Source organism: Lampetra planeri, chromosome 19 (assembly GCF_965212315.1).
Source record: "Lampetra planeri chromosome 19, kcLamPlan1.2.h2, whole genome shotgun sequence".
NCBI classification, from domain to species: Eukaryota; Metazoa; Chordata; class Hyperoartia; order Petromyzontiformes; family Petromyzontidae; genus Lampetra; species Lampetra planeri.
In genome coordinates, this window is record NC_136125.1 from 11547622 (window position 1) to 11573531 (window position 25910).

Genomic DNA, 25910 nt, shown 5'->3' on the forward strand with positions numbered 1-25910 from the left:
GCTTGGTCTCCGTCTCTGGTTAATTCTTGTTATGCCGCTCACACTCCGCCGATCCCGACAGTGGATTGGCTGTCTCTCTTGCGCGCCCCGCGCGCCCTTTCCGTCAATCGCACTTCCTCCTGCTCCCGCACTCCGTTGGCTGACGGTGTGCTTGGAGTCGTCTCCAGCCACGTGGCTGATGGCGCAGGAGACGCCCCACAACCCAACGTGGTCCCACTCCGTGACTACACCAACTGACCACGAGTCTCTTCTGGATCCCCCTTATATTCCGCTCACACGTCATCCTGTCTCCACCCTTCACCACGCCCTTTCCGAACCTTCCAGATTACGCCCTTCGCTTCGCGCCCCTCCGGCTCCGCCCTTAAGCTCCGCCCCTGATCTTCCGGGCATCCGATTGGACCGGAAGTGGGCGGCGGACCTTCCTATACGCCCACATTACTGGGCAACGCCCCCAATACTCTGAGCGTCTGATTGGCCCAGAGCTGAGTGGCTAAACCTCACTCACGCTCGCATTACAATTGTGTTGTAGCTTATGTTCCAATGCAGCAATCTCATACACGTGTACACGAAAATACTCATTTAGCCATTTCAAATTTCAGATTTTCACTCGGGTGTTTTGGTGTCAGGTTAAGCCATGCCAGGCCGCCTTTGTCTCTCCAGTGGCGATGTTAACACACCACACCAGGTACTCATGAGGCCCAGGACCGGTTCAAATAATTGTCACTGGTATTGGCTGCAAGTTAATTTAGCCATTTACAATTAAACAATGGTGAGATAACTGTGACAAAGTTTAATCAAGGACTCGAAAATCATGGATATTCAGGCAAGGCTACAAGACGTGGTGCGTGGTTAGCTCCCTGGCCTGGTATGCGGGATTCATCTTCTTGGTTCTTTTGGTAAAGTCACGTAGAAGGGAAATAATAAAATAATAAAACATAATAAAATAAAATTCTCACGACGTTTCGGCCACAACACAAGCAGCCGTCACAGGTGAAGAACGGAGCTGTCTGAAAAACAGCATCGTAATGAACACCGCTAAGCTTGGCAGCGTATATTTAAGCTGGGTGGGAGGAGCAGAGTGCTGTACAAAGGAGTTTACATATCAACAGAGGAATTTATCATATTGACGCTAAAGAACTGCAACTACCCTACTTCCATACAATAAACTGATGTGATAAATATAAAATACATCAATGCAATCAATGTACTCAATATACTCTCCAATAAGCTGAGCTATTAACTTTAAGTAACTGGGTATACACTACACTATATAATGACTACCATATAGTGAACCGATAAAAAACTAAAATATAAACTACATCAATATCATCAATATACTCAATATACTCTCCAATAAGCTGAGTTTACATATCAACAGAGGGATTTAGCATATTGACGCTAAAGAACTGCAACTACCCAACTACCAGACAATAAACCGATGTGAAAAAACGAAATATAAACTACTGTACATCAATATAATCAATATGATCAATGTGCTCAATATACCAATAAGCTTGAACCTGCTAGTGAGTTCGAGAAGGGAGGCGTGGCCAGGGCGGAGCCAGGCCGCGCTGGGAGCATAAAAGGGGCCGAGAGCGGGAGCCCGAGGCGGCCGATTCTGGGATTGGATCGTCTCGTCGTTGTTGGCGTCTCGTCGCCATCGTCGCTGCCATCTTCGCTCGACATTGCGATGCTAGTAAGTAGTTGGCTGTCTCCGTCAGCGCCGTCGGTGTTAGACGGCTCGCGTTGTGATTCGGCTAGCGACTGTAGAGGGTGTGCAGGCGAGATCGAGTTTGTTGCATAAAGAAGGTGTCTCGACGAACCTCGTCTCCGGTTCACTGACACGACACAGGCACAGCAACTACCCCCACCCATCATGGACTACTTCCTTGCCCCCCCCTAGGGGAACCCCGCCCCCCATATTGTGCACATTTACATTTAATATTTAAGAAATCAATCCTCGCAGTGGCATCATCTGCGTCCGATGCCATTGCATAACACCTTTTCGAAAGTGATGGAAGGGAAGTGCCATAGAGATATGGCCTACAAACAAATTACCCAGAATGCACACGATCTCATATAATATTGGAAGCCAAGCAGATTTTGAGCCTGGACAGCGCCTGCGGGAGCAACCACCAGGCACAAAGAGGTTGCCGGAGAGCAGTCGAGGGCATTGCAGCAAAACCAACTGCCTCTCTTCACTTGCTGCCACGTCTACGCTCCCCGCCTTCACCAACTCTATCGTGGGTGAAGTATGGTCAAATGACCCCACGCGAGGCCCCTCGTCCAACAGTGGATGCACACAGGGGCTTGTACAGGAGCTTGTACAAGACACGCTCTGCCTGCGCCGTGCTTATCGTGAACGTGAAGCAGTGTTTCTCAGAAATGATGCCGTTCCTGATAATAGTTCGATGACGTACAACCCCTCCCCCAACCACCACTCTCGATACGAATGCAATCCCCGTAAAAAAATGTCTGCACGAGGTCCCTGCATAGTGCCACAAGGAGCGTTTGAAAACCTACACCACACCAGCGTCTTCACCTCCTCTGAACAAGCGTCCCGTTGGCAGCCGAACCAGCAACTGCATCCAATTGGTGGCGAGTGGCTTGCTATTGCAACATCGTCAGCGTTGGTAAAAACGCGCGTTAATTATCACGCACTACAATCTTTAATCCTCCATTGTTTATCGGTCACCCAACCAGCAACGAATGTTTATTAAGTAGAAATGAGTTCCAAACTACGTGTGACATTTGGCCTGCCATTCGTATATTGGTATTAAAAACATTTATTTTTATGCAATGGTTGAGATTTAATTAATTGATAATTTCATTGCTCCGAAGTGTTCTTTACAGCATATTCTAATTTACGGTGTTTAAATAATATGTATAATTAACTGACTGTAGTGGTGCATTGCACCGCTATCCAAGTAGTTAACCTCGCATCCAATAAACCCTCAGAGCGAGGGTGAACATCCGACTCGAAACATAATTTATTGAATTGAACGAGGTAAAACTGATGGAAAACAGCACAAATACAACATATACTTGGTAATATCAATACAATGAATGAACACTACATCATCATAACATTGCCTTAGATAACCTGAACTTAACAATAGATGCTGTATAGACCAGGCACCTACATTAGTACTGAATAGCTATACAAGAGAATATGCTGTTAAATAAAGGCACATCGTGTAATCATCACACTGCACCCTAAATGTACAGCACTACACATAACACTAAATTGTGGATGAGATATTTCGTCATCCTTGCTCTCAAGATCGCAATATAGTTACTTGGGTACAAGTTTGACTCGACTTATTAAATTACAAGTAACATTCACAATAAGGAAAGATGCAGGCTTCGTTGTTAACTAGGCCTCATATTTATCATAACAATTTAACAGCATTATAAAGGCATTTACAGCATTATAACGGTCATTCTAACATTATAACAGCATTTCCAGTATTACAAGAACATAAACGAACTTACAGACAATGCTTCTTAAAGTCCCACAATGTACAATTACAGCTGGTGTCACTGGGACGCGATGTGTGCCGCCATCTTGAACTGTGTAATGGCGGACCCCCAGCCTCGTGGCAGAAAAGCCAGCAAATCGGAACTACCTGGTCACGTGACCAAACTCAGCATCAAAAACAGGAAATTCCTGTGTACTCACACGCCCACATCTGCCGTGAGGCAAAACACCTGCCGTGAGGCAGAACAATGTCCTTTATACAATTATAATAATCTAATCATCAGCAATTATAATAACCACAATGAACCGAAATGATCGAAAGCGGTAGATTAATGTGCCATGAGGAAGTAACATTGCGTAAAATAAACTGAAACCGATTTCCCAGAAAAAAGGAAACGCTATTAAGGCAGGCATTTGTAAAATGTTTGGTTTTGCTTAAGCCATGTGCAGTCCACTACGTTTGCAGTTAGTGGTGAGCATTCATAGCAACTTTCGTGGCACATTCCGAAGTTACACTTACAATGAGTTATGCATAATTTTACAACTCAAAATAACGTTGTATTAATTGTGCTGTAGGTGTACAGTGGCTAGGCACGTGGCCGCTCACTTACGGAAAGGATGGTTCCTCGTCTCTCTCCATGTCTGTGTCTCCGTGTCTCAACGAGTGTAGTCACCTGGGTGTGTGTGTGTGTACACCGTGCAGTGGCATCTCCCTCCTCAATGTGCCGGGAAAGGTCCGAGAGCAAGGATTATTCAACATCGCCTTGCCAGGCTCACTGAGGAGAGGCTTGCGGAGCCCCATTGTGGGCGGTCCTGCACAGATGCCATATTTTCTGTCCGTCTACTACAGCAGAGGTGTAGGGAATTCCAACAGGACCTACATCTTTGCTTCATTGACCTGGTCAATGCCTATGGATACCATCAGTAGGCCTGGGCAGTGGGGCACCCCGGGCATGTCGGGGCAACGTGAGACTGGTCCTTTGCTCGACTTTCATGAGTCCGGTCCAAACTATGAAGTACGGCTATAGATCTCCACCCCACCCCCCAGCCATGGCCGTACAGCCTGAAGCAGTCCTCAGCACCTGCAACTCTGGTTTCATGCCACATGGTGGCAGCAGCGCAATGGTCGTGGATGTGAATGCACGTGGTGCGATTGTGGCCATGCACCCCACACGATGGACCATCGGCTGCCACTGGAGTCTCCACACACCCCTTCAGCGTTAGGAGGAATCGCAAAACTACACGAACTCTCTCCAAGAAGCCCTCTCGTCGTGGTATCTCGTAACGTCACGGTGTATAACTTTTGTCAAAGCATTTTATTCTCATCCGATTCCCTTTGTTAACATCGACCATAAAGCACGCGCAGCGAATGCTTAAGGCTCATTATGTCATTTGATAAAAGTAGGCTGTTGTATGCCAGCATCATGGTCCAATTTTTACTTTCTTCTAATCAACCGCAAATGGCTAAATTTTGATTGCACGTAGCAAACAATGCCCCCTACTGAGAGACTAATACGCCCTTTGATGACAATTTCTGACTCACCTTAAACACAAGGGCAGCTGCCACTGGTGGTCCCCGTTGAATGATTGTCACGTGATGTCAGGTGCTGTGAGATGATGAGGTATTAAATTCTAAACAAATGCAAATATTCAAATATAAATCTACGTTAATGTGAATCTATAGAATCTGTAGGATTGTGAATCTGGATTATTTATATAGCAATAATGTATGTGATTATTGGAATCTATAGTGGTCAGATCAATGCCATGTACAAATGATTTAAACTCTAAAAAGGCACCCATACTACAGGACAGTACTCAGATAATGAGACATGAACCAAGTTAGAAAGCTTGACAAATCAAATTTATGTATTGATGCATTATACAGTGAACAATATAACAAAAGTATCCATCAGCTGACATATCAAATGTGCATTTATAATAAAATGTCATGTTACAGATGGTAAAATCAAAGGTGCGAACTATAAAATAACAGGACTAAATGTTTCATTTTAACCGGTAAATACATCACTTTATATGATTATTCCAGGAATTTAAACTTTTAAGAATACTGTGCTCATGACACCACGCGTTGAAATTAAATAACAAAAAACGAAACCTTCCATCGTAATCAACAAGTATTGGCAATCGGCTCAAAACGAGACAAATATACATTTCAAATCGGTAAACAGGCACTTGAGAAATGGCGTGGGAAGTGTGGGTCATATTTTCTATGTTTAATCAACAACCACATTCAGACAGACGCATATAATTTTCGTTTGACTCTTACTATATACAGACAAATACAAAACTAACATGGAATGGTATGTATGCAACTTCAACCGTTGGAATTTTCTCTTCTTAGACATGACATTCATGTGGGCCCTCGTGTGTGTTGCCACATCCAACAAATCAACTCAAACACACATCACTGGTCCGAGATCCGAAAATAACCATCACGGGCTTAACTATTTGGATGAAGATTTGTAAAAGTTCCATGCATATTTATGCAAATTAAATATATGTACGAGTGCAGCAACGATAGGATGAACAGTTTTTTTTTGTCAACATCGTACATCTGGCAGTGATGACCACACACAAGCGGAGATTTTATAGAAGGCAGTAGTTGCAGGTCCACCCTGACCATGGCCAACTGGACAGAAGAACGCTCATGAATTGTGTCCGTCAATTCTTCAGGTGGCGCGTGCGTGGGGCACGTGACTACCCTCCCCGCAGGCGGCCCTGCATGGTGATGGTGGAGTGTTGCTGAATCCCGTACCACTCCAGCTTCTGATTGTCATCGAGGGTGTGGCTGCCGAAGGTGAGCATCTGCTGGTTGACCGCTATGCCCGCCTTCTGCTGGACCTTCTGCTTCAGTGAGAGCACCGAGTCGGAGAGCTTCACCTCTATCGTCAACGTTTTGTTGGCGAGCGTCTTCACGAAGACGTCAACGGCCTGCGTGGAAAATGAAATGAAAAGTTACAAAAATGCCATCGCGTGACAAATGCAATCTTCACTTCAGATAGTTTAACAAGTAAGCATTTGGGACTAATATTATTCATAACAAAGGTAAATTGATGAAGCCATTGTCAGGCAGTACTATCAATGCTTAATGTAATGCAACAACGTGACACTTCAATACGCATAGCGAACCCGAATGCGTGCGAGCTGCATTATGTAGGCACCAACGGGGATTGTGCAACCTCTTTCTAATTTCAGTGCTCTCGGTCACTTCTGTTACTGCACGGGGTGCATTGCACTCAGAGTTGTAACTGAGCTGTGATTATCTGTGGCCTGAAAGAGGCCTTTGAAAGTCAAATTCGGCCCTCGGTAAGGAAAATGTTCCTCAGCCCTACCCGAGGTCAAGGCTAGCTGAAACCGAAAGGAATTTACGACGTCACTTTTCTAAATTAGTTTTTGCATTTTATCACAACGGCCCACAGATCGCGTTGGCGATTCCGAGTGCGTGGCAAGCGGCTCTGCTTACGTGGTCCACGTGAAGCAGGTTGACGGTGGCATTCTGCTTCAAGCCGCACTTGGCGAGGGTGGTCGCGTCCTGCAGCGCGGTGCCCCCGTAAGCGAGGCGCTGCTGAGCGGGCGACACCTTCCACTTGCTCTGGATCCTGACTTTCAGCGCCAGCACCGACTCGGACAGCTTCACCATCAGCCTCAGGGACTTCCCCTCCAGGTCCTTCACGACGATCTGCACGACCTGCGTTGGGGAGCGGGGGTGACGGGAGAGTGCACGGCATTTAGTTTCAACGAAGGGTGACACGCACGTGAATAGTCTACAGCTATCCACTTAAAGTGCTCTACATTACAATGCGTTGGCGATTTTTAACTTGGCACGTGGGGCCCAGGCTTGGCAGCTTTTTGACTAGCCCATGAGAATACAGTTAAAAGAAAACAAATATAAAAAATTCAGATTGCACTGTAATGTTTTCACCAACGATGTATCGTGTAGAAATATGTAAATGACCATTAAACCTGAAAAACAAGTCACGCTTCAGCTTGCATCTGCCATCTACGTTGCGTTATGTTTGATGTACAGTCTAACAGCACAGTTTCTTTCACAGCCTGTACGTGTCCACACATTTGCATGCACGCAAATATTGTCAACTTCACAAAGTTGCCCGGTGCGAATATAAGAAGTGTATCCGGTAGGTCAGTGGCATTGTGTGGTTGCACCTGGTGCAGCTACACCACTGCTGTTGCGCCTGCCTGCCTGCCTGCGTGCCTGCCTGCCTGCGTGCCACTCACGTCGTTAGGGTTCTTCATCATCGCGAACAACATCGTCTTCATTTCGCTGCTGGGCGCCTCCTCGACGCCAACGACCGTGATCCTCTCCGGATCCCAGACGCAGTCCTCCTCCAGCTCGCTGGTCACCATCCCGCAGCCCCGCGGCACCCAGGCGGTGTCGTAGCCCTCGTCGTGCCAGGTGAGACGCAGGGGGTGGTCCTGGCCGTCGATTTTCTTCACGCGCCCCACGTTCACCCTGAGCTTCAGAATCACTTTGACGTTCTCGGGCTTCCTAATCGGATACCGCCTCGCCTTCTCGATGTCGCGGCTCACGTAGACGCCGGGCCCCAGCATGCCGCGTTCGGACCGCCTGAAGCCCTGCGCGAGGATGCCGCGTGCCCCCTGCGCGTCGGTGCCGTGGTACATGATGTAGCGCCGGTCATTCTTGGGGCTCTCTCCTCCCTGCAGGGAGCAGGGGCCATTGCGGTCGCCGATGGTCTCGGAGCAGTCCATCGTCGTGGAGCGGTGAAGGCGAGAGGATCTGTAGGCGGTGCTGAGAAACGCAGCACGATCTTGGTGAAAACGCAGCCTCGCAATTACAACCACGAGCAGACGAAACGGCACTTTGTTAATTCGTCACAATTGGCTACGTTCGTATTTGTCGAGAAACCTCGTGTGGCAACGTTAGAAACAGCTGTAGCCTATTGTTGCAAAACTTAATCTAACATAAAGACCTACAGCTATTTTGTTAAACCCACTGCTGGATGAGGAGTTCCCCAATCCTCGGCGGTCGTGGGGGTTATTTGACCATACTTCACCAACGCACAACGCACAACCTGTTGTTGTTGTTGCACTGCACGCAGCCGGGCTCCACTCTACGCAAGAGGCAGCATCGGCAGAGAGCGCAGCGACCGCGGGTATCTCACCTGTTCCACTTGACTCGTCTCGCAAGAGAAGGAGAAGGAGACGAAGAAGGAGGAGATGATGCGTGTGTCCCTGCCGTTGCGCGCTGCCCTCCTTTTAAAGTCGCGCACGCGCCTCCCCCTCCAAGCGCAGAGCCCCGGGGCTGGGGAATCCACGCAGAGCCTCTCCGACTGAGTCCAATCCGCACCGCGGTGTGGGCTCCTCCCAGCCGCCAGCCCTCCCTTTCGGGTTTCCGAAACGTGCCGCTGCTGCTGTTCGTTGTGACTGTGGTGCTGGAGGTGGGGGGGGGCGAGGAGGAGAGGGGTGGGGCGAGGAGGGATTTCGCTTTCGGTGGTTTCCCGAAACCCGCCGCGTCATCACCGCTACACGCGCACTTTCTGAACACAACAAGCGCTCGCTCTCACGCCTCACTGCACGGGTTCCGCTGAGCCGGTGGGGAACATTCCACATTCCCATGGCGGGAACATGACCTTTGCAGAACTGCCCCTGTGAACTACCTGCAACAGTCTATTTACGTAACCGTCCCATGGAGACGATTGGTTGACTTTCAACCCCAGCCAGCGTTTGTGAGTGCGTCACTTTAACCACAATGACACGTGCCTAAAATGTTGTAATCCCTCGCTATGACGGCAACTCAATGGCATGAATTTCGCTACGCAACGTAAACTTTTAAATTGTGGGATGAACGAACTTCGACATACGTTACGTTCAATTCGCATTAATGACATTTATGGAATCCTGACATTAAAATATTTTATGGGGGGTGGGGGGGGTCGGGGGGTGGTGGAAAATGAAAGAGTGCACACACTAGAGGCCGACCGAAATTCGGTTTCGGTTTCGGCGCCGAAAGTTGGCAAATGGCCTCTTTCGGCAAAGTTTCTGTTTCGGCCGACGCCAAAAAGTTTACTTTCGGTTTACTTTAGGTTTCGGCCGAAAGTCATTTTTTTTTACTTTCGGTCTGGTTTCGTTTTCGGACGAAACCATAAATTCAGTTTCGGTCGACCTCTAGCACACACAGTAGGGGGTGGGTCTCTGTCGCGTGTCCCAGCAGCGCTGCACGTGGTTCGCTCACCTCCTCGTGGGTTCGGTGCTTTGTGTTGTTCCGTTTTCATATTCATTTCTGTTTGAAATACATCTTACTTATTTTTAGTTTATCCTTAGATCAGAACGTTTATTTATCCTGGGGAAATCCAATGAAATATGAAGTTATTTTTTCATAGATGTGTCCAGTAGATTGAAGTCAGTGGGAAAACGGGGTTCGATAAACGGAATTTCGCTTTACGGATAACTTTTCATGGACGCATCTGTTCTGTATATCGATGGATTCCCCAATATGAAATAAGCCACCATTTGCAATGCTCTCTCCACGTATCATGTTGACTCTAATGGTACAATTGTGGTTCCTACTTGGAGATGGATGTGGTGTGTTGATCAAATCGCTAAAAACAGCCAACACCATTCATAGGTAAACATTATTTGGCGATACTGTATTGGCAGCGGTGCACAAGCACAAATAGCCAAACAAAAAAGTCGCTCCGCAAGAAACTTCGGGTCTTCTCGACCACAGTCATGCCCTCCATTTTCTATGCTTGAAACATTCAGGCTGGCATGCCTGCGATCCATCCTGGGTTTGACCAGCCTGGATTGTGTGAGGAGCTCACAAATCCTTGAAAGATCTGGACACAGTGAACTCCTTCGGCAGGCAAGGCTGCATTGGCTGGGTGATGTAGCCCACATACCAACGCATGCCCAAGCAGCTTTTGTTTGGCCACATCGAGGGGGCTAAACGGGCGCGGTACAGGTTAGAGAAGAGATGGAGTGATGCGGTATGGGAGGATGTGGAGCTGAGTGGACTTGCCGACGACTGGTACCGGCGGTGTCAAGATCGGCCTCTGTGAAGGAGGCTCGTGAAGGACGCCGCTGCTACTGGGCAGTTGGAGGCAGTCGCCCTCCAGCAACAACGGAGAGCAGAGAAGCGACGCTCACTACAACGAGCGGAGCACCGGCCGTCTAAAATGCATCACAGTAGGGGCCCTGCGTGTGCCCTCCACACCTTTACAAAGTTGCCGTTAGAGTATTTAGATGATTTTGCTGCTGTAAATGTCCACACGATGAGCCTCTTTGAGCTATGAATCGTGGCCAGGTCGAGTCTGAAAAACAAGTTAATAGCTTAGGGGGCTTTACCTGGTAATATCAAACATATATTCTACTTTTATTTGTATATACTTAGTGATTTAATCTAGGATTGAAGCTTTCGTGACTACAGGAATTACAATACTCATTGGTTCTTTCGGTAAAGTCACGTATGTAGAATACAAATAAAAATAAAATATGTTTTATTAAAAATAACATTTTATTTTTATTTTATTTATACACACGTGACTTTACCGAAATAACCAATGGGTACTTAGTGATTTGTTTTACATGTCCCGTATTCTGCACTCGTGTCATCTTTTTGTTTTGTTGTCGTAACGTTCTGAACCCTCCCCTACTGGACACCTGTGAAAAAGAGCTTCATAGCGCGTCGGATTTCTCCAAATAATAAATAAATATTCTGATTCCGGCCCTGCGGCATTGGCCTCTCCGTGCCGGGGAGAGCGCTGGCGGCAATGAGCGCCCCGGCTCCCCGGTGGCGCCGTTGGCCACAACTCCTCTCGGTGGCGTGAGGTGGCCTCCCCCTGCACGCCCTGCTGTGCGGCCCCTTGGAGCGCGCGCTGCGGGGTGGGTGGCGGACTAAGCAATGGCACGGATGGCTCCATCAGATTCGCAGTCTTTATTTTGCAACCGGTAACGGGAACCAAGAAAATAAAGCGGGCAACAATACAACCCAGAATTGTTTGCTTTAGTCAGCTGACACATACAAATTGCATTTATAATAAAATGTGATGTAAGGTGCTGTGAGATGCTGAGGTATTAAATGCTAAACAAATGGAAATATTCTAATATAAATCTACGTTCATGTGAATCTATAGAATCTGTAGGAGTGTGAATCTGGATTATTTATATAACAATAATGGATGCGATTATTTTGAATCTATAGTGGTCAGATCTATGCTATGTACAAATGATTTAAACTCCAAAAAGGCACCCATACTGTAGGACAGTACTCAGATAATGAGACAACACGAACCAAGTTATGAAGCTTGACAAATACAATTTATGTATTGATGCATTATACAGTGAACAATATAACAAACGGATCCATCAGCTGACATATCAAAAGTGCGTTTATAATAAAATGTCATGTTACAGATGATAAAATCAAAGGTGCGAACTTAAAATAACAGGACTAAATGTTTCATTTTTACCGGTAAATATATCACTTTAAAAAATTATTCCAAGAATTTAAACTTTTAAGAATACCGTGCTCATGACACCGCGCGTTGAAATTAAATAACAAAAAACGAAACCTTCCATCGTAATCAACAAGTATTGGCAATCGGCTCAAAACAACTAGACAATAAACATTTAAAATCGGTAAACAGGCACTTGAGCAATGGCGTGGGTAGTGTGGGTCATATTTTCTATGTTTAATCAACAACCACATTCAGACAGACGCATACAATTTTCGTTTGACTCTTACTATATACAGACAAATACAAAACTAACATGGAATGGTATGTATGCAACTTCAACCGTTTTCATACTCTCTTCTTAGACATGACATTCATGTGGGCCCTCGTGTGTGTTGCCACATCCAACAAATCAACTCAAACACACATTACTGGTCCGAGATCCGAAAATAACCATCACGGGCTTAACTATTTGGATGAAGATTTGTAAAAGTTCCATGCATATTTATGCAAATTAAATATATGTACGAGTGCAGCAACGATAGGATGAACAGTTTTTTTTGTCAACATCATACATCTGGCGGTGATAACCACCCACAAGCGGAGATTTTGTAGAAGGCAGTAGCTGCAGGTCCACCCTGACCATGGCCAACTGGACAGAAGACCGCTCATGAATTGTGTCCGTCAATTCTTCAGGTGGCGCGTGCGTGGGGCACGTGACTACCCTCCCCGCAGGCGGCCCTGCATGGTGATGGTGGAGTGTTGCTGAATCCCGTACCACTCCAGCTTCTGATTGTTCTCCAGAGTGTGGCTGCCGAAGGTGAGCATCTGCTGGTCTACCGGTATGCCCGCCTTCTGCTGGACCTTCTGCTTCAGTGAGAGCACCGAGTCGGAGAGCTTCACCTCTATCGTCAACGTTTTGTTGGCGAGCGTCTTCACGAAGACGTCAACGGCCTGCGTGGAAAATGAAATGAAAAGTTACAAAAATGCCGTCGCGTTACAAATGCCATCTTCACTTCGGCTAGTTTAATACGTACGCTTTTAGGACCAATATTATTCATAATAAAGGTTTTGGGTGAGATCGCATAAGCCAAATGGGTCGTAACCCTCCACCACCCAACACAGCCAATTAGTATGGCATTTGTCACGTAAACAAAACGCCAATTAGTTACTACTTCAACCCACCGGTGTGTTGGAGAGTAAATCAACAATATTTACAACTTGAGTGCGACGTTTCAATAGTAATTACATCCAGCATCATCGGGCGATTTTCCAAAATAGTGAAACAATCCACCTGTTTCCGGTCTTAAATAGAACACTTAGGGTCTTAGGCTATGCGCTGAGTTTTAATTGCAGGCATACAGGCAGTTGTTAATTTACAATTGCCACCAAGTGAATGGTGGCATATGTGCTGTTGGCTGGCTGGCTCCACAATGAATGTTAAGGTCCATCTTCTTGGTTATTTCGGTAAAGTCACGTGACTTTACCTAAAGAACCAAGAAGATGAATCCTTGCAGTCACGAAAGCTTTAAATAAATAGATGAAGCCATTGTCAGGCCGTACTATCAATGCTTTGAAATGTAATGCAACAACGTGACACTATAATACGCACAGCGAACCCGACTGCGTGCGAGCTGCATTATGTGGGCACCAACGGGGATTGTGTGCAACCTCTAATTTCAGTGTTCTCGGTCACTTCTGTTACAGCACGGGGTGCCTTGCACTCAGAGTTGTAACTGAGCTGTGATTATCTGTGGCCTGCAAGAGGCCTTTGAAAGTCAAATTCGGCCCTCGGTAAGGAAAATGTTCCTAAGCCCTACCCGAGGTCAAGGCTAACTGAAACAGAAAGGAATTTACGATGTCACTTTTCTAAATTAGTTTTTGCATTTTATCACAACGGCCCACAGATCGCGTTGGCGATTCCGAGTGCGTGGCAAGCGGCTCTGCTTACGTGGTCCACGTGAAGCAGGTTGACGGTGGCATTCTGCTTCAAGCCGCAATTGGCGAGGGTGGTCGCGTCCTGCAGCGCGGTGCCCCCGTAAGCGAGGCGCTGCTGAGCGGGCGACACCTTCCACTTGCTCTGGATCCTGACTTTCAGCGCCAGCACCGACTCGGACAGCTTCACCATCAGCCTCAGGGACTTCCCCTCCAGGTCCTTCACGACGATCTGCACGGCCTGCGTTGGGGAGCGGGGGTGACGGGAGAGTGCACGGCATTTAGTTTCAACGAAGGGTGACACGCACGTGAATAGTCTACAGCTACCCACTTAAAGTGCTCTACATTACAATGCGTTGGCTAATTTTTTTTACTCGGCACGTGGCGCCCAGGCTTGGCAGCTTTTTGACTACCCCATGATAATACTGTTAAAAGAAAACAAATATTAAAACATTGAGATTGCACTGTAATGTTTTCACCAAGATGTATCGTGTAGAAATATGTAAATGACCATTAAACGTAAAAAACAAATCACGTTTCAGCTTGCATCTGCCATCTACGTTGCGTTTTGTTTGATGTACAGTCTAACAACACAGTTTCATTCACAGCCTGTACGTGTCCACACATCTGCATGCACGCAAATATTGTTGCGATGTTACCGTCGGCCTTCAGCCATTGGCAAAAATATTGTCAACTTTACAAAGTTGCCAGGTAGGTCAGTGGCATTGTGTGGTTGCACCTGGTGCAGCTACACCACTGCTGTTGCGCCTGCCTGCCTGCGTGCCTGCGTACCTGCGTGCATGCGTGCCTGAGTGCCTTCGTGCCTGCGTGCCTGAGTGCCACTCACGTCGTTAGGGTTCTTCATCATCGCGAGCAACATCGTCTTCATTTCGCTGCTGGGCGCCTCCTCGACGCCAACGACCGTGATCCTCTCCGGATCCCAGACGCAGTCCTCCTCCAGCTCGCTGGTCACCATCCCGCAGCCCCGCGGCACCCAGGCGGTGTCGTAGCCCTCGTCGTGCCAGGTGAGACGCAGGGGGTGGTCCTGGCCGTCGATTTTCTTCACGCGCCCCACGTTCACCCTGAGCTTCAGAATCACTTTGACGTTCTCGGGCTTCCTAATCGGATACCGCCTCGCCTTCTCGATGTCGCGGCTCACGTAGACGCCGGGCCCCAGCATGCCGCGTTCGGACCGCCTGAAGCCCTGCGCGAGGATGCCGCGTGCCCCCTGCGCGTCGGTGCCGTGGTACATGATGTAGCGCCGGTCATTCTTGGGGCTCTCTCCTCTCTGCAGGGTGCAGGGGCCATTGCGGTCGCCGATGGTCTCGGAGCAGTCCATCGTCGTGGAGCGGTGAAGGCGAGAGGATCTGTAGGCGGTGCTGAGAAACGCAGCACGATATTGGTGAAAACGCAGCCTCGCAATTACAACCACGAGCAGACGAAACGGCACTTTGTTAATTCGTCACAACTGGCTACGTTCGTATTTGTCGAGAAACCTCGTGTGGCAAAGTTAGAAACAGCTGTAGCCTATTGTTGCAAAACTTAATCTAACATAAACACCTACAGCTATTTTGTTAAACCCACTGCTGGATGAGGAGTTCTCCAATCCTCGGCGGTCGTGGGGGTTATTTGACCATACTTCACCAACGCACAACCCACAACCTGTTGTTGTTGTTGCACTGCACGCAGCCGGGCTCCACTCTACGCAAGAGGCAGCATCGGCAGAGAGCGCAGCGACCGCGGGTATCTCACCTGTTCCACTTGACTCGTCTCGCAAGAGAAGGAGAAGGAGACGAAGGAGGAGGAGAGGATGCGTGTGTCCCTGCCGTTGCGCGCTGCCCTCCTTATAAAGTCGCGCACGCGCCTCCCCCTCCAAGCGCAGAGCCCCGGGGCTGGGGAATCCACGCAGAGCCTCTCCGACTGAGTCCAATCCGCACCGCGGTGTGGGCTCCTCCCAGCCGCCAGCCCTCCCTTTCGGGTTTCCGAAACGTGCCGCTGCTGCTGTTCGTTGTGACTGTGGTGCTGGGGGGGGGCGAGGAGGAGAGGGGTGGGGCGAGGAGGGATTTCGCTTTCGGTGGTTTCCCGAAACCCGCCGCGTCATCACCGCTACACGCGCACTTTCTGAACACAACAAGCGCTCGCTCTCACGCCTCACTGCACGGGTTCCGCTGAGCCGGTGGGGAACATTCCACATTCCCATGGCGGGAACATGACCTTTGCAGAACTGCCCTTGTGAACTTCCTGCAAAAGTCTATTTACGTAACCGTCCCATGGAGACGATTGGTTGACTTTCAACCCCAGCCGGCGTTTGTGAGTGCGGCACTTTAACCACAATGACACGTGCCTAAAATGTTGTCATCCCTCGCTATGACGGCAACTCAATGGCATGAATTTCGCTACGCAACGTAAACTTAGAAATTGTGGCAAGAACGAACTTCGACATACGTTACGTTCATTTCGCATTAATGGAATTTTTGGAGTCCTGACATAAAAATATTTTATGAGGGGGTCGGGGGGTGGTGGAATATGAAAGAGTGCACACACTAGAGGCCGACCGAAATTCGGCTTCGGTTTCGGCGCCGAAAGTTGGCAAATGGCCTCTTTCGGCAAAGTTTCTGTTTCGGCCGACGCCAAAAAGTTTACTTTCGGTTTACTTTCGGTTTCGGCCGAAAGTCAATTTTTTTACTTTCGGTCTGATTTCGTTTTTGGACGAAACCAAAAATTCAGTTTCGGTCGACCTCTAGCACACACAGTAGGGGGTGGGTCTCTGTCGCGTGTCCCAGCAGCGCTGCACGTGGTTCGCTCACCTCCACGTGGGTTCGGTGCTTTGTGTTGTTCCGTTTTCATATTCATTTCTGTTTGAAATAAATCTTACTTATTTTTTGGTTATTCTTAGATCAGAACGTTTATTTATCCTGGGGAAATCCAATGAAATATGAAGTTATTTTTTCATAGATGTGTCCAGTGGATTGAAGTCAGTGGGAAAACGGGGTTCGATAAACGGAATTTCGCTTTACGGATAACTTTTCATGGACGCATCTGTTCTGTATATCGATGGATTCCCCAATATGAAATAAACCACCATTGGCAATGCTCTCTCCACGTATCATGTTGACTCTAATGGTACAATTGTGGTTCCTACTTGGAGATGGATGTGGTGTGTTGATCAAATCGCTAAAAACAGCCAACACCAATCATAGGTAAACATTATTTGGCGATACTGTATTGGCAGCGGTGCACAATCACAAATAGCCAAACAAAAAAGTCGCTCCGCAAGAAACTTCGGGTCTTCTCGACCACAGTCATGCCCTCCATTTTCTATGCTTGAAACATTCAGGCTGGCATGCCTGCGATCCATCCTGGGTTTGACCAGCCTGGATTGTGTGAGGAGCTCACAAATCCTTGAAATATCTTGACACAGTGAACTCCTTCGGCAGGCAAGGCTGCATTGGCTGGGTGATGTAGCCCACATACCAACGCATGCCCAAGCAGCTTTTGTTTGGCCACATCGAGGGAGCTAAACGGGCGCGGTACAGGTTAGAGAAGAGATGGAGTGATGCGGTATGGGAGGATGTGGAGCTGAGTGGACTTGCCGACGACTGGTACCGGCGGTGTCAAGATCGGCCTCTGTGAAGGAGGCTCGTGAAGGACGCCGCTGCTACTGGGCAGTTGGAGGCATTCGCCCTCCAGCAACAACGGAGAGCAGAGGAGCGACGCTCACTACAACGAGCGGAGCACCGGCCGTCTAAAATGCAGCACAGTAGGGGCCCTGCGTGTGGCCTCCACACCTTTACAAAGTTGCCGTTTGAGTATTTAGATGATTTTGCTGCTGTAAATGTCCACACGATGATCCTCTTTGAGCTATGAATTGTGGCCAGGTCGAGTCTGAAAAACAAGTTAATAGCTTAGGGGGCTTAACCTGGTAGGATACAAAATATATTTTACTTCTATTTGTATATACTTAGTGATTTAATCTGGGATTGAAGCTTTCGTGACTGCAGGAATTACAATACTCATTGGTTCTCTCGGTAAAGTCACGTATGTAGAATACAAATAAAAATAAAATATGTTTTTTTTTAAATAACATTTTATTTTTATTTTATTTCTACACACGTGACTTTACCGAAATAACCAATGGATCCTTGGGGATTTGTTTTACATGTCCCGTATTCTGCACTCGTGTCATTTTTTTGTTTTGTTGTCGTAACGTTCTGAACCCGCCCCTACTGGACATCTGTGAAAACGAGCTTCATAGCTCGTCGGATTTCTCCAAGTAATAAATAAATATTCTGATTCCAGCTCTGCGGCAGCGGCCTCTCCGTGCCGGGGAGAGCGCTGGCGGCAATGAGCGTCCCGGCTCCCCGGTGGCGCCGTTGGCCACAACTCCTCTCGGTGGCGTGAGGTCGCCTCCCCCTGCACGCCCTGCTGTGCGGCCCCTTGGAGCGCGCGCTGCGGGGTGGGTGGCGGACTAAGCAATGGCACGGATGGCTCCATCAGATTCGCAGTCTTTATTTTGCAACCGGTAACGGGAACCAAGAAAATAAAGCGGGCAACAATACAACCCAGAATTGTTTGCTTTAGTCAGCTGACACATAAAAATTGCATTTATAATAAAATGTGATGTAAGGTGCTGTGAGATGCTGAGGTATTAAATGCTAAACAAATGGAAATATTCAATTATAAATCTACGTTCATGTGAATCTATAGAATCTGTAGGAGTGTGAATCTGGATTATTTATATAACAATAATGGATGTGATTATTTTGAATCTATAGTGGTCAGATCTATGCTATGTACAAATGATTTAAACTCCAAAAAGGCACCCATACTGTAGGACAGTACTCAGATAATGAGACAACATGAACCAAGTTATGAAGCTTGACAAATACAATTTATGTATTGATGCATTATACAGTGAACAATATAACAAACGGATCCATCAGCTGACATATCAAAAGTGCGTTTATAATAAAATGTCATGTTACAGATGATAAAATCAAAGGTGCGAACTTAAAATAACAGGACTAAATGTTTCATTTTTACCGGTAAATATATCACTTTAAAAAATTATTCCAAGAATTTAAACTTTTAAGAATACCGTGCTCATGACACCGCGCGTTGAAATTAAATAACAAAAAACGAAACCTTCCATCGTAATCAACAAGTATTGGCAATCGGCTCAAAACAACTAGACAATAAACATTTCAAATCGGTAAACAGGCACTTGAGCAATGGCGTGGGTAGTGTGGGTCATATTTTCTATGTTTAATCAACAACCACATTCAGACAGACGCATACAATTTTCGTTTGACTCTTACTATATACAGACAAATACAAAACTAACATGGAATGGTATGTATGCAACTTCAACCGTTTTCATACTCTCTTCTTAGACATGACATTCATGTGGGCCCTCGTGTGTGTTGCCACATCCAACAAATCAACTCAAACACACATTACTGGTCCGAGATCCGAAAATAACCATCACGGGCTTAACTATTTGGATGAAGATTTGTAAAAGTTCCATGCATATTTATGCAAATTAAATATATGCACGAGTGCAGCAACGATAGGATGAACAGTTTTTTTTGTCAACATCATACATCTGGCGGTGATGACCACCCACAAGCGGAGATTTTGTAGAAGGCAGTAGCTGCAGGTCCACCCTGACCATGGCCAACTGGACAGAAGACCGCTCATGAATTGTGTCCGTCAATTCTTCAGGTGGCGCGTGCGTGGGGCACGTGACTACCCTCCCCGCAGGCGGCCCTGCATGGTGATGGTGGAGTGTTGCTGAATCCCGTACCACTCCAGCTTCTGATTGTTCTCCAGAGTGTGGCTGCCGAAGGTGAGCATCTGCTGGTCTACCGGTATGCCCGCCTTCTGCTGGACCTTCTGCTTCAGTGAGAGCACCGAGTCGGAGAGCTTCACCTCTATCGTCAACGTTTTGTTGGCGAGCGTCTTCACGAAGACGTCAACGGCCTGCGTGGAAAATGAAATGAAAAGTTACAAAAATGCCATCGCGTGACAAATGCCATCTTCACTTCGGCTAGTTTAATACGTACGCTTTTAGGACCAATATTATTCATAATAAAGGTTTTGGGTGAGATCGCATAAGCCAAATGGGTCGTAACCCTCCACCACCCAACACAGCCAATTAGTATGGCATTTGTCACGTAAACAAAACGCCAATTAGTTACTACTTCAACCCACCGGTGTGTTGGAGAGTAAATCAACAATATTTACAACTTGAGTGCGACGTTTCAATAGTAATTACATCCAGCATCATCGGGCGATTTTCCAAAATAGTGAAACAATCCACCTGTTTCCGGTCTTAAATAGAACACTTAGGGTCTTAGGCTATGCGCTGAGTTTTAATTGCAGGCATACAGGCAGTTGTTAATTTACAATTGCCACCAAGTGAATGGTGGCATATGTGCTGTTGGCTGGCTGGCTCCACAATGAATGTTAAGGTCCATCTTCTTGGTTCTTTCGGTAAAGTCACGTGACTTTACCTAAAGAACCAAGAAGATGAATCCTTGCAGTCACGAAAGCTTTAAATAAATAGATGAAGCCATTGTCAGGCCGTACTATCAATGCTTTGAAATGTAATGCAACAACGTGACACTATAATACGCACAGCGAACCCGACTGCGTGCGAGCTGCATTATGTGGGCACCAACGGGGATTGTGTGCAACCTCTAATTTCAGTGTTCTCGGTCACTTCTGTTACAGCACGGGGTGCCTTGCACTCAGAGTTGTAACTGAGCTGTGATTATCTGTGGCCTGCAAGAGGCCTTTGAAAGTCAAATTCGGCCCTCGGTAAGGAAAATGTTCCTAAGCCCTACCCGAGGTCAAGGCTAACTGAAACAGAAAGGAATTTACGATGTCACTTTTCTAAATTAGTTTTTGCATTTTATCACAACGGCCCACAGATCGCGTTGGCGATTCCGAGTGCGTGGCAAGCGGCTCTGCTTACGTGGTCCACGTGAAGCAGGTTGACGGTGGCATTCTGCTTCAAGCCGCAATTGGCGAGGGTGGTCGCGTCCTGCAGCGCGGTGCCCCCGTAAGCGAGGCGCTGCTGAGCGGGCGACACCTTCCACTTGCTCTGGATCCTGACTTTCAGCGCCAGCACCGACTCGGACAGCTTCACCATCAGCCTCAGGGACTTCCCCTCCAGGTCCTTCACGACGATCTGCACGGCCTGCGTTGGGGAGCGGGGGTGACGGGAGAGTGCACGGCATTTAGTTTCAACGAAGGGTGACACGCACGTGAATAGTCTACAGCTATCACTTAAAGTGCTCTACATTACAATGCGTTGGCGATTTTTTTTTACTCGGCACGTGGCGCCCAGGCTTGGCAGCTTTTTGACTACCCCATGATAATACTGTTAAAAGAAAACAAATATTAAAACATTGAGATTGCACTGTAATGTTTTCACCAAGATGTATCGTGTAGAAATATGTAAATGACCATTAAACGTAAAAAACAAATCATGTTTCAGCTTGCATCTGCCATCTACGTTGCGTTTTGTTTGATGTACAGTCTAACAACACAGTTTCATTCACAGCCTGTACGTGTCCACACATCTGCATGCACGCAAATATTGTTGCGATGTTACCGTCGGCCTTCAGCCATTGGCAAAAATATTGTCAACTTTACAAAGTTGCCAGGTAGGTCAGTGGCATTGTGTGGTTGCACCTGGTGCAGCTACACCACTGCTGTTGCGCCTGCCTGCCTGCGTGCCTGCGTACCTGCGTGCATGCGTGCCTGAGTGCCTTCGTGCCTGCGTGCCTGAGTGCCACTCACGTCGTTAGGGTTCTTCATCATCGCGAGCAACATCGTCTTCATTTCGCTGCTGGGCGCCTCCTCGACGCCAACGACCGTGATCCTCTCCGGATCCCAGACGCAGTCCTCCTCCAGCTCGCTGGTCACCATCCCGCAGCCCCGCGGCACCCAGGCGGTGTCGTAGCCCTCGTCGTGCCAGGTGAGACGCAGGGGGTGGTCCTGGCCGTCGATTTTCTTCACGCGCCCCACGTTCACCCTGAGCTTCAGAATCACTTTGACGTTCTCGGGCTTCCTAATCGGATACCGCCTCGCCTTCTCGATGTCGCGGCTCACGTAGACGCCGGGCCCCAGCATGCCGCGTTCGGACCGCCTGAAGCCCTGCGCGAGGATGCCGCGTGCCCCCTGCGCGTCGGTGCCGTGGTACATGATGTAGCGCCGGTCATTCTTGGGGCTCTCTCCTCTCTGCAGGGTGCAGGGGCCATTGCGGTCGCCGATGGTCTCGGAGCAGTCCATCGTCGTGGAGCGGTGAAGGCGAGAGGATCTGTAGGCGGTGCTGAGAAACGCAGCACGATATTGGTGAAAACGCAGCCTCGCAATTACAACCACGAGCAGACGAAACGGCACTTTGTTAATTCGTCACAACTGGCTACGTTCGTATTTGTCGAGAAACCTCGTGTGGCAAAGTTAGAAACAGCTGTAGCCTATTGTTGCAAAACTTAATCTAACATAAACACCTACAGCTATTTTGTTAAACCCACTGCTGGATGAGGAGTTCTCCAATCCTCGGCGGTCGTGGGGGTTATTTGACCATACTTCACCAACGCACAACCCACAACCTGTTGTTGTTGTTGTTGCACTGCACGCAGCCGGGCTCCACTCTACGCAAGAGGCAGCATCGGCAGAGAGCGCAGCGACCGCGGGTATCTCACCTGTTCCACTTGACTCGTCTCGCAAGAGAAGGAGAAGGAGACGAAGGAGGAGGAGAGGATGCGTGTGTCCCTGCCGTTGCGCGCTGCCCTCCTTTTAAAGTCGCGCACGCGCCTCCCCCTCCAAGCGCAGAGCCCCGGGGCTGGGGAATCCACGCAGAGCCTCTCCGACTGAGTCCAATCCGCACCGCGGTGTGGGCTCCTCCCAGCCGCCAGCCCTCCCTTTCGGGTTTCCGAAACGTGCCGCTGCTGCTGTTCGTTGTGACTGTGGTGCTGGAGGTGGGGGGGGGCGAGGAGGAGAGGGGTGGGGCGAGGAGGGATTTCGCTTTCGGTGGTTTCCCGAAACCCGCGCGTCATCACCGCTACACGCGCACTTTCTGAACACAACAAGCGCTCGCTCTCACGCCTCACTGCACGGGTTCCGCTGAGCCGGTGGGGAACATTCCACATTCCCATGGCGGGAACATGACCTTTGCAGAACTGCCCTTGTGAACTTCCTGCAAAAGTCTATTTACGTAACCGTCCCATGGAGACGATTGGTTGACTTTCAACCCCAGCCAGCGTTTGTGAGTGCGTCACTTTAACCACAATGACACGTGCCTAAAATGTTGTAATCCCTCGCTATGACGGCAACTCAATGGCATGAATTTCGCTACGCAACGTAAACTTTTAAATTGTGGGATGAACGAACTTCGACATACGTTACGTTCAATTCGCATTAATGACATTTATGGAATCCTGACATTAAAATATTTTATGGGGGGTGGGGGGGTCGGGGGGTGGTGGAAAATGAAAGAGTGCACACACTAGAGGCCGACCGAAATTCGGTTTCGGCGCCGAAAGTTGGCAAATGGCCTCTTTCGGCAAAGTTTCTGTTTCGGCCGACGCCAAAAAGTTTACTTTCGGTTTACTTTAGGTTTCGGCCGAAAGTCATTTTTTTTTACTTTCGGTCTGGTTTCGTTTTCGGACAAAACCATAAATTCAGTTTCGGTCGACCTCTAGCACACACAGTAGGGGGTGGGTCTCTGTCGCGTGTCCCAGCAGCGCTGCACGTGGTTCGCTCACCTCCTCGTGGGTTCGGTGCTTTGTGTTGTTCCGTTTTCATATTCATTTCTGTTTGAAATACATCTTACTTATTTTTAGTTTATCCTTAGATCAGAACGTTTATTTATCCTGGGGAAATCCAATGAAATATGAAGTTATTTTTTCATAGATGTGTCCAGTAGATTGAAGTCAGTGGGAAAACGGGGTTCGATAAACGGAATTTCGCTTTACGGATAACTTTTCATGGACGCATCTGTTCTGTATATCGATGGATTCCCCAATATGAAATAAGCCACCATTTGCAATGCTCTCTCCACGTATCATGTTGACTCTAATGGTACAATTGTGGTTCCTACTTGGAGATGGATGTGGTGTGTTGATCAAATCGCTAAAAACAGCCAACACCATTCATAGGTAAACATTATTTGGCGATACTGTATTGGCAGCGGTGCACAAGCACAAATAGCCAAACAAAAAAGTCGCTCCGCAAGAAACTTCGGGTCTTCTCGACCACAGTCATGCCCTCCATTTTCTATGCTTGAAACATTCAGGCTGGCATGCCTGCGATCCATCCTGGGTTTGACCAGCCTGGATTGTGTGAGGAGCTCACAAATCCTTGAAAGATCTGGACACAGTGAACTCCTTCGGCAGGCAAGGCTGCATTGGCTGGGTGATGTAGCCCACATACCAACGCATGCCCAAGCAGCTTTTGTTTGGCCACATCGAGGGGGCTAAACGGGCGCGGTACAGGTTAGAGAAGAGATGGAGTGATGCGGTATGGGAGGATGTGGAGCTGAGTGGACTTGCCGACGACTGGTACCGGCGGTGTCAAGATCGGCCTCTGTGAAGGAGGCTCGTGAAGGACGCCGCTGCTACTGGGCAGTTGGAGGCAGTCGCCCTCCAGCAACAACGGAGAGCAGAGGAGCGACGCTCACTACAACGAGCGGAGCACCGGCCGTCTAAAATGCAGCACAGTAGGGGCCCTGCGTGTGCCCTCCACACCTTTACAAAGTTGCCGTTAGAGTATTTAGATGATTTTGCTGCTGTAAATGTCCACACGATGAGCCTCTTTGAGCTATGAATCGTGGCCAGGTCGAGTCTGAAAAACAAGTTAATAGCTTAGGGGGCTTTACCTGGTAATATCAAACATATATTCTACTTTTATTTGTATATACTTAGTGATTTAATCTAGGATTGAAGCTTTCGTGACTACAGGAATTACAATACTCATTGGTTCTTTCGGTAAAGTCACGTATGTAGAATACAAATAAAAATAAAATATGTTTTATTAAAAATAACATTTTATTTTTATTTTATTTATACACACGTGACTTTACCGAAATAACCAATGGGTACTTAGTGATTTGTTTTACATGTCCCGTATTCTGCACTCGTGTCATCTTTTTGTTTTGTTGTCGTAACGTTCTGAACCCTCCCCTACTGGACACCTGTGAAAAAGAGCTTCATAGCGCGTCGGATTTCTCCAAATAATAAATAAATATTCTGATTCCGGCCCTGCGGCATTGGCCTCTCCGTGCCGGGGAGAGCGCTGGCGGCAATGAGCGCCCCGGCTCCCCGGTGGCGCCGTTGGCCACAACTCCTCTCGGTGGCGTGAGGTGGCCTCCCCCTGCACGCCCTGCTGTGCGGCCCCTTGGAGCGCGCGCTGCGGGGTGGGTGGCGGACTAAGCAATGGCACGGATGGCTCCATCAGATTCGCAGTCTTTATTTTGCAACCGGTAACGGGAACCAAGAAAATAAAGCGGGCAACAATACAACCCAGAATTGTTTGCTTTAGTCAGCTGACACATACAAATTGCATTTATAATAAAATGTGATGTAAGGTGCTGTGAGATGCTGAGGTATTAAATGCTAAACAAATGGAAATATTCTAATATAAATCTACGTTCATGTGAATCTATAGAATCTGTAGGAGTGTGAATCTGGATTATTTATATAACAATAATGGATGTGATTATTTTGAATCTATAGTGGTCAGATCTATGCTATGTACAAATGATTTAAACTCCAAAAAGGCACCCATACTGTAGGACAGTACTCAGATAATGAGACAACACGAACCAAGTTATGAAGCTTGACAAATACAATTTATGTATTGATGCATTATACAGTGAACAATATAACAAACGGATCCATCAGCTGACATATCAAAAGTGCGTTTATAATAAAATGTCATGTTACAGATGATAAAATCAAAGGTGCGAACTTAAAATAACAGGACTAAATGTTTCATTTTTACCGGTAAATATATCACTTTAAAAA

At 47.7% G+C, this 25910-nt stretch overlaps 2 protein-coding genes across 2 annotated transcripts in view; both read right to left on the reverse strand.

The window, feature by feature from the left end:
* Positions 1-5323: 5323 nt before the first annotated feature.
* The window catches only part of LOC144723926 (polyubiquitin-A-like), a 31457-nt gene continuing 10870 nt past the window's right edge, over positions 5324-25910 (reverse strand). Inside the window, exons 6-16 of the mRNA XM_078602700.1 lie at positions 22590-22707; positions 16028-16040; positions 15625-15715; positions 14720-15251; positions 13889-14113; positions 12662-12891; positions 11234-11358; positions 8647-9043; positions 7742-8273; positions 6969-7193; positions 5324-6436 (exon numbers count right to left, since the gene is read on the reverse strand). Coding sequence (XP_078458826.1) covers positions 6203-6436; positions 6969-7193; positions 7742-8273; positions 8647-9043; positions 11234-11358; positions 12662-12891; positions 13889-14113; positions 14720-15251; positions 15625-15715; positions 16028-16040; positions 22590-22707 — 2722 coding nt within the window. The 3' untranslated portion in view covers positions 5324-6202. The remainder of the gene's footprint in view (positions 6437-6968; positions 7194-7741; positions 8274-8646; positions 9044-11233; positions 11359-12661; positions 12892-13888; positions 14114-14719; positions 15252-15624; positions 15716-16027; positions 16041-22589; positions 22708-25910) is intronic.
* LOC144724124 (polyubiquitin-like) lies at positions 18742-22828 on the reverse strand. Its single transcript, XM_078603022.1, has 4 exons — positions 22590-22828; positions 21682-22201; positions 20852-21076; positions 18742-19854 (listed from the first exon to the last, which is right to left on the reverse strand). Exons 2-4 carry the CDS (start codon positions 22171-22173, stop codon positions 19621-19623), a joined length of 951 nt encoding a protein of 316 aa, XP_078459148.1. The 5' UTR covers positions 22174-22201; positions 22590-22828; the 3' UTR covers positions 18742-19620.

What these genes read in the sequence shown, in the direction of transcription:
- LOC144724124 (XM_078603022.1), bottom strand. Translation starts at nt 22,173, where the DNA reads ATGGACTGCTCCGAGACCATCGGCGACCGCAATGGCCCCTGCACCCTG. An exon ending in TGATGAAGAACCCTAACGAC is followed by an intron (nt 21,077 to 21,681) that starts GTGAGTGGCACT and finishes TCCCCAACGCAG; the next exon opens with GCCGTGCAGATCGTCGTGAA. An exon ending in ACCTGCTTCACGTGGACCAC is followed by an intron (nt 19,855 to 20,851) that starts GTAAGCAGAGCC and finishes TTTTCCACGCAG; the next exon opens with GCCGTTGACGTCTTCGTGAA.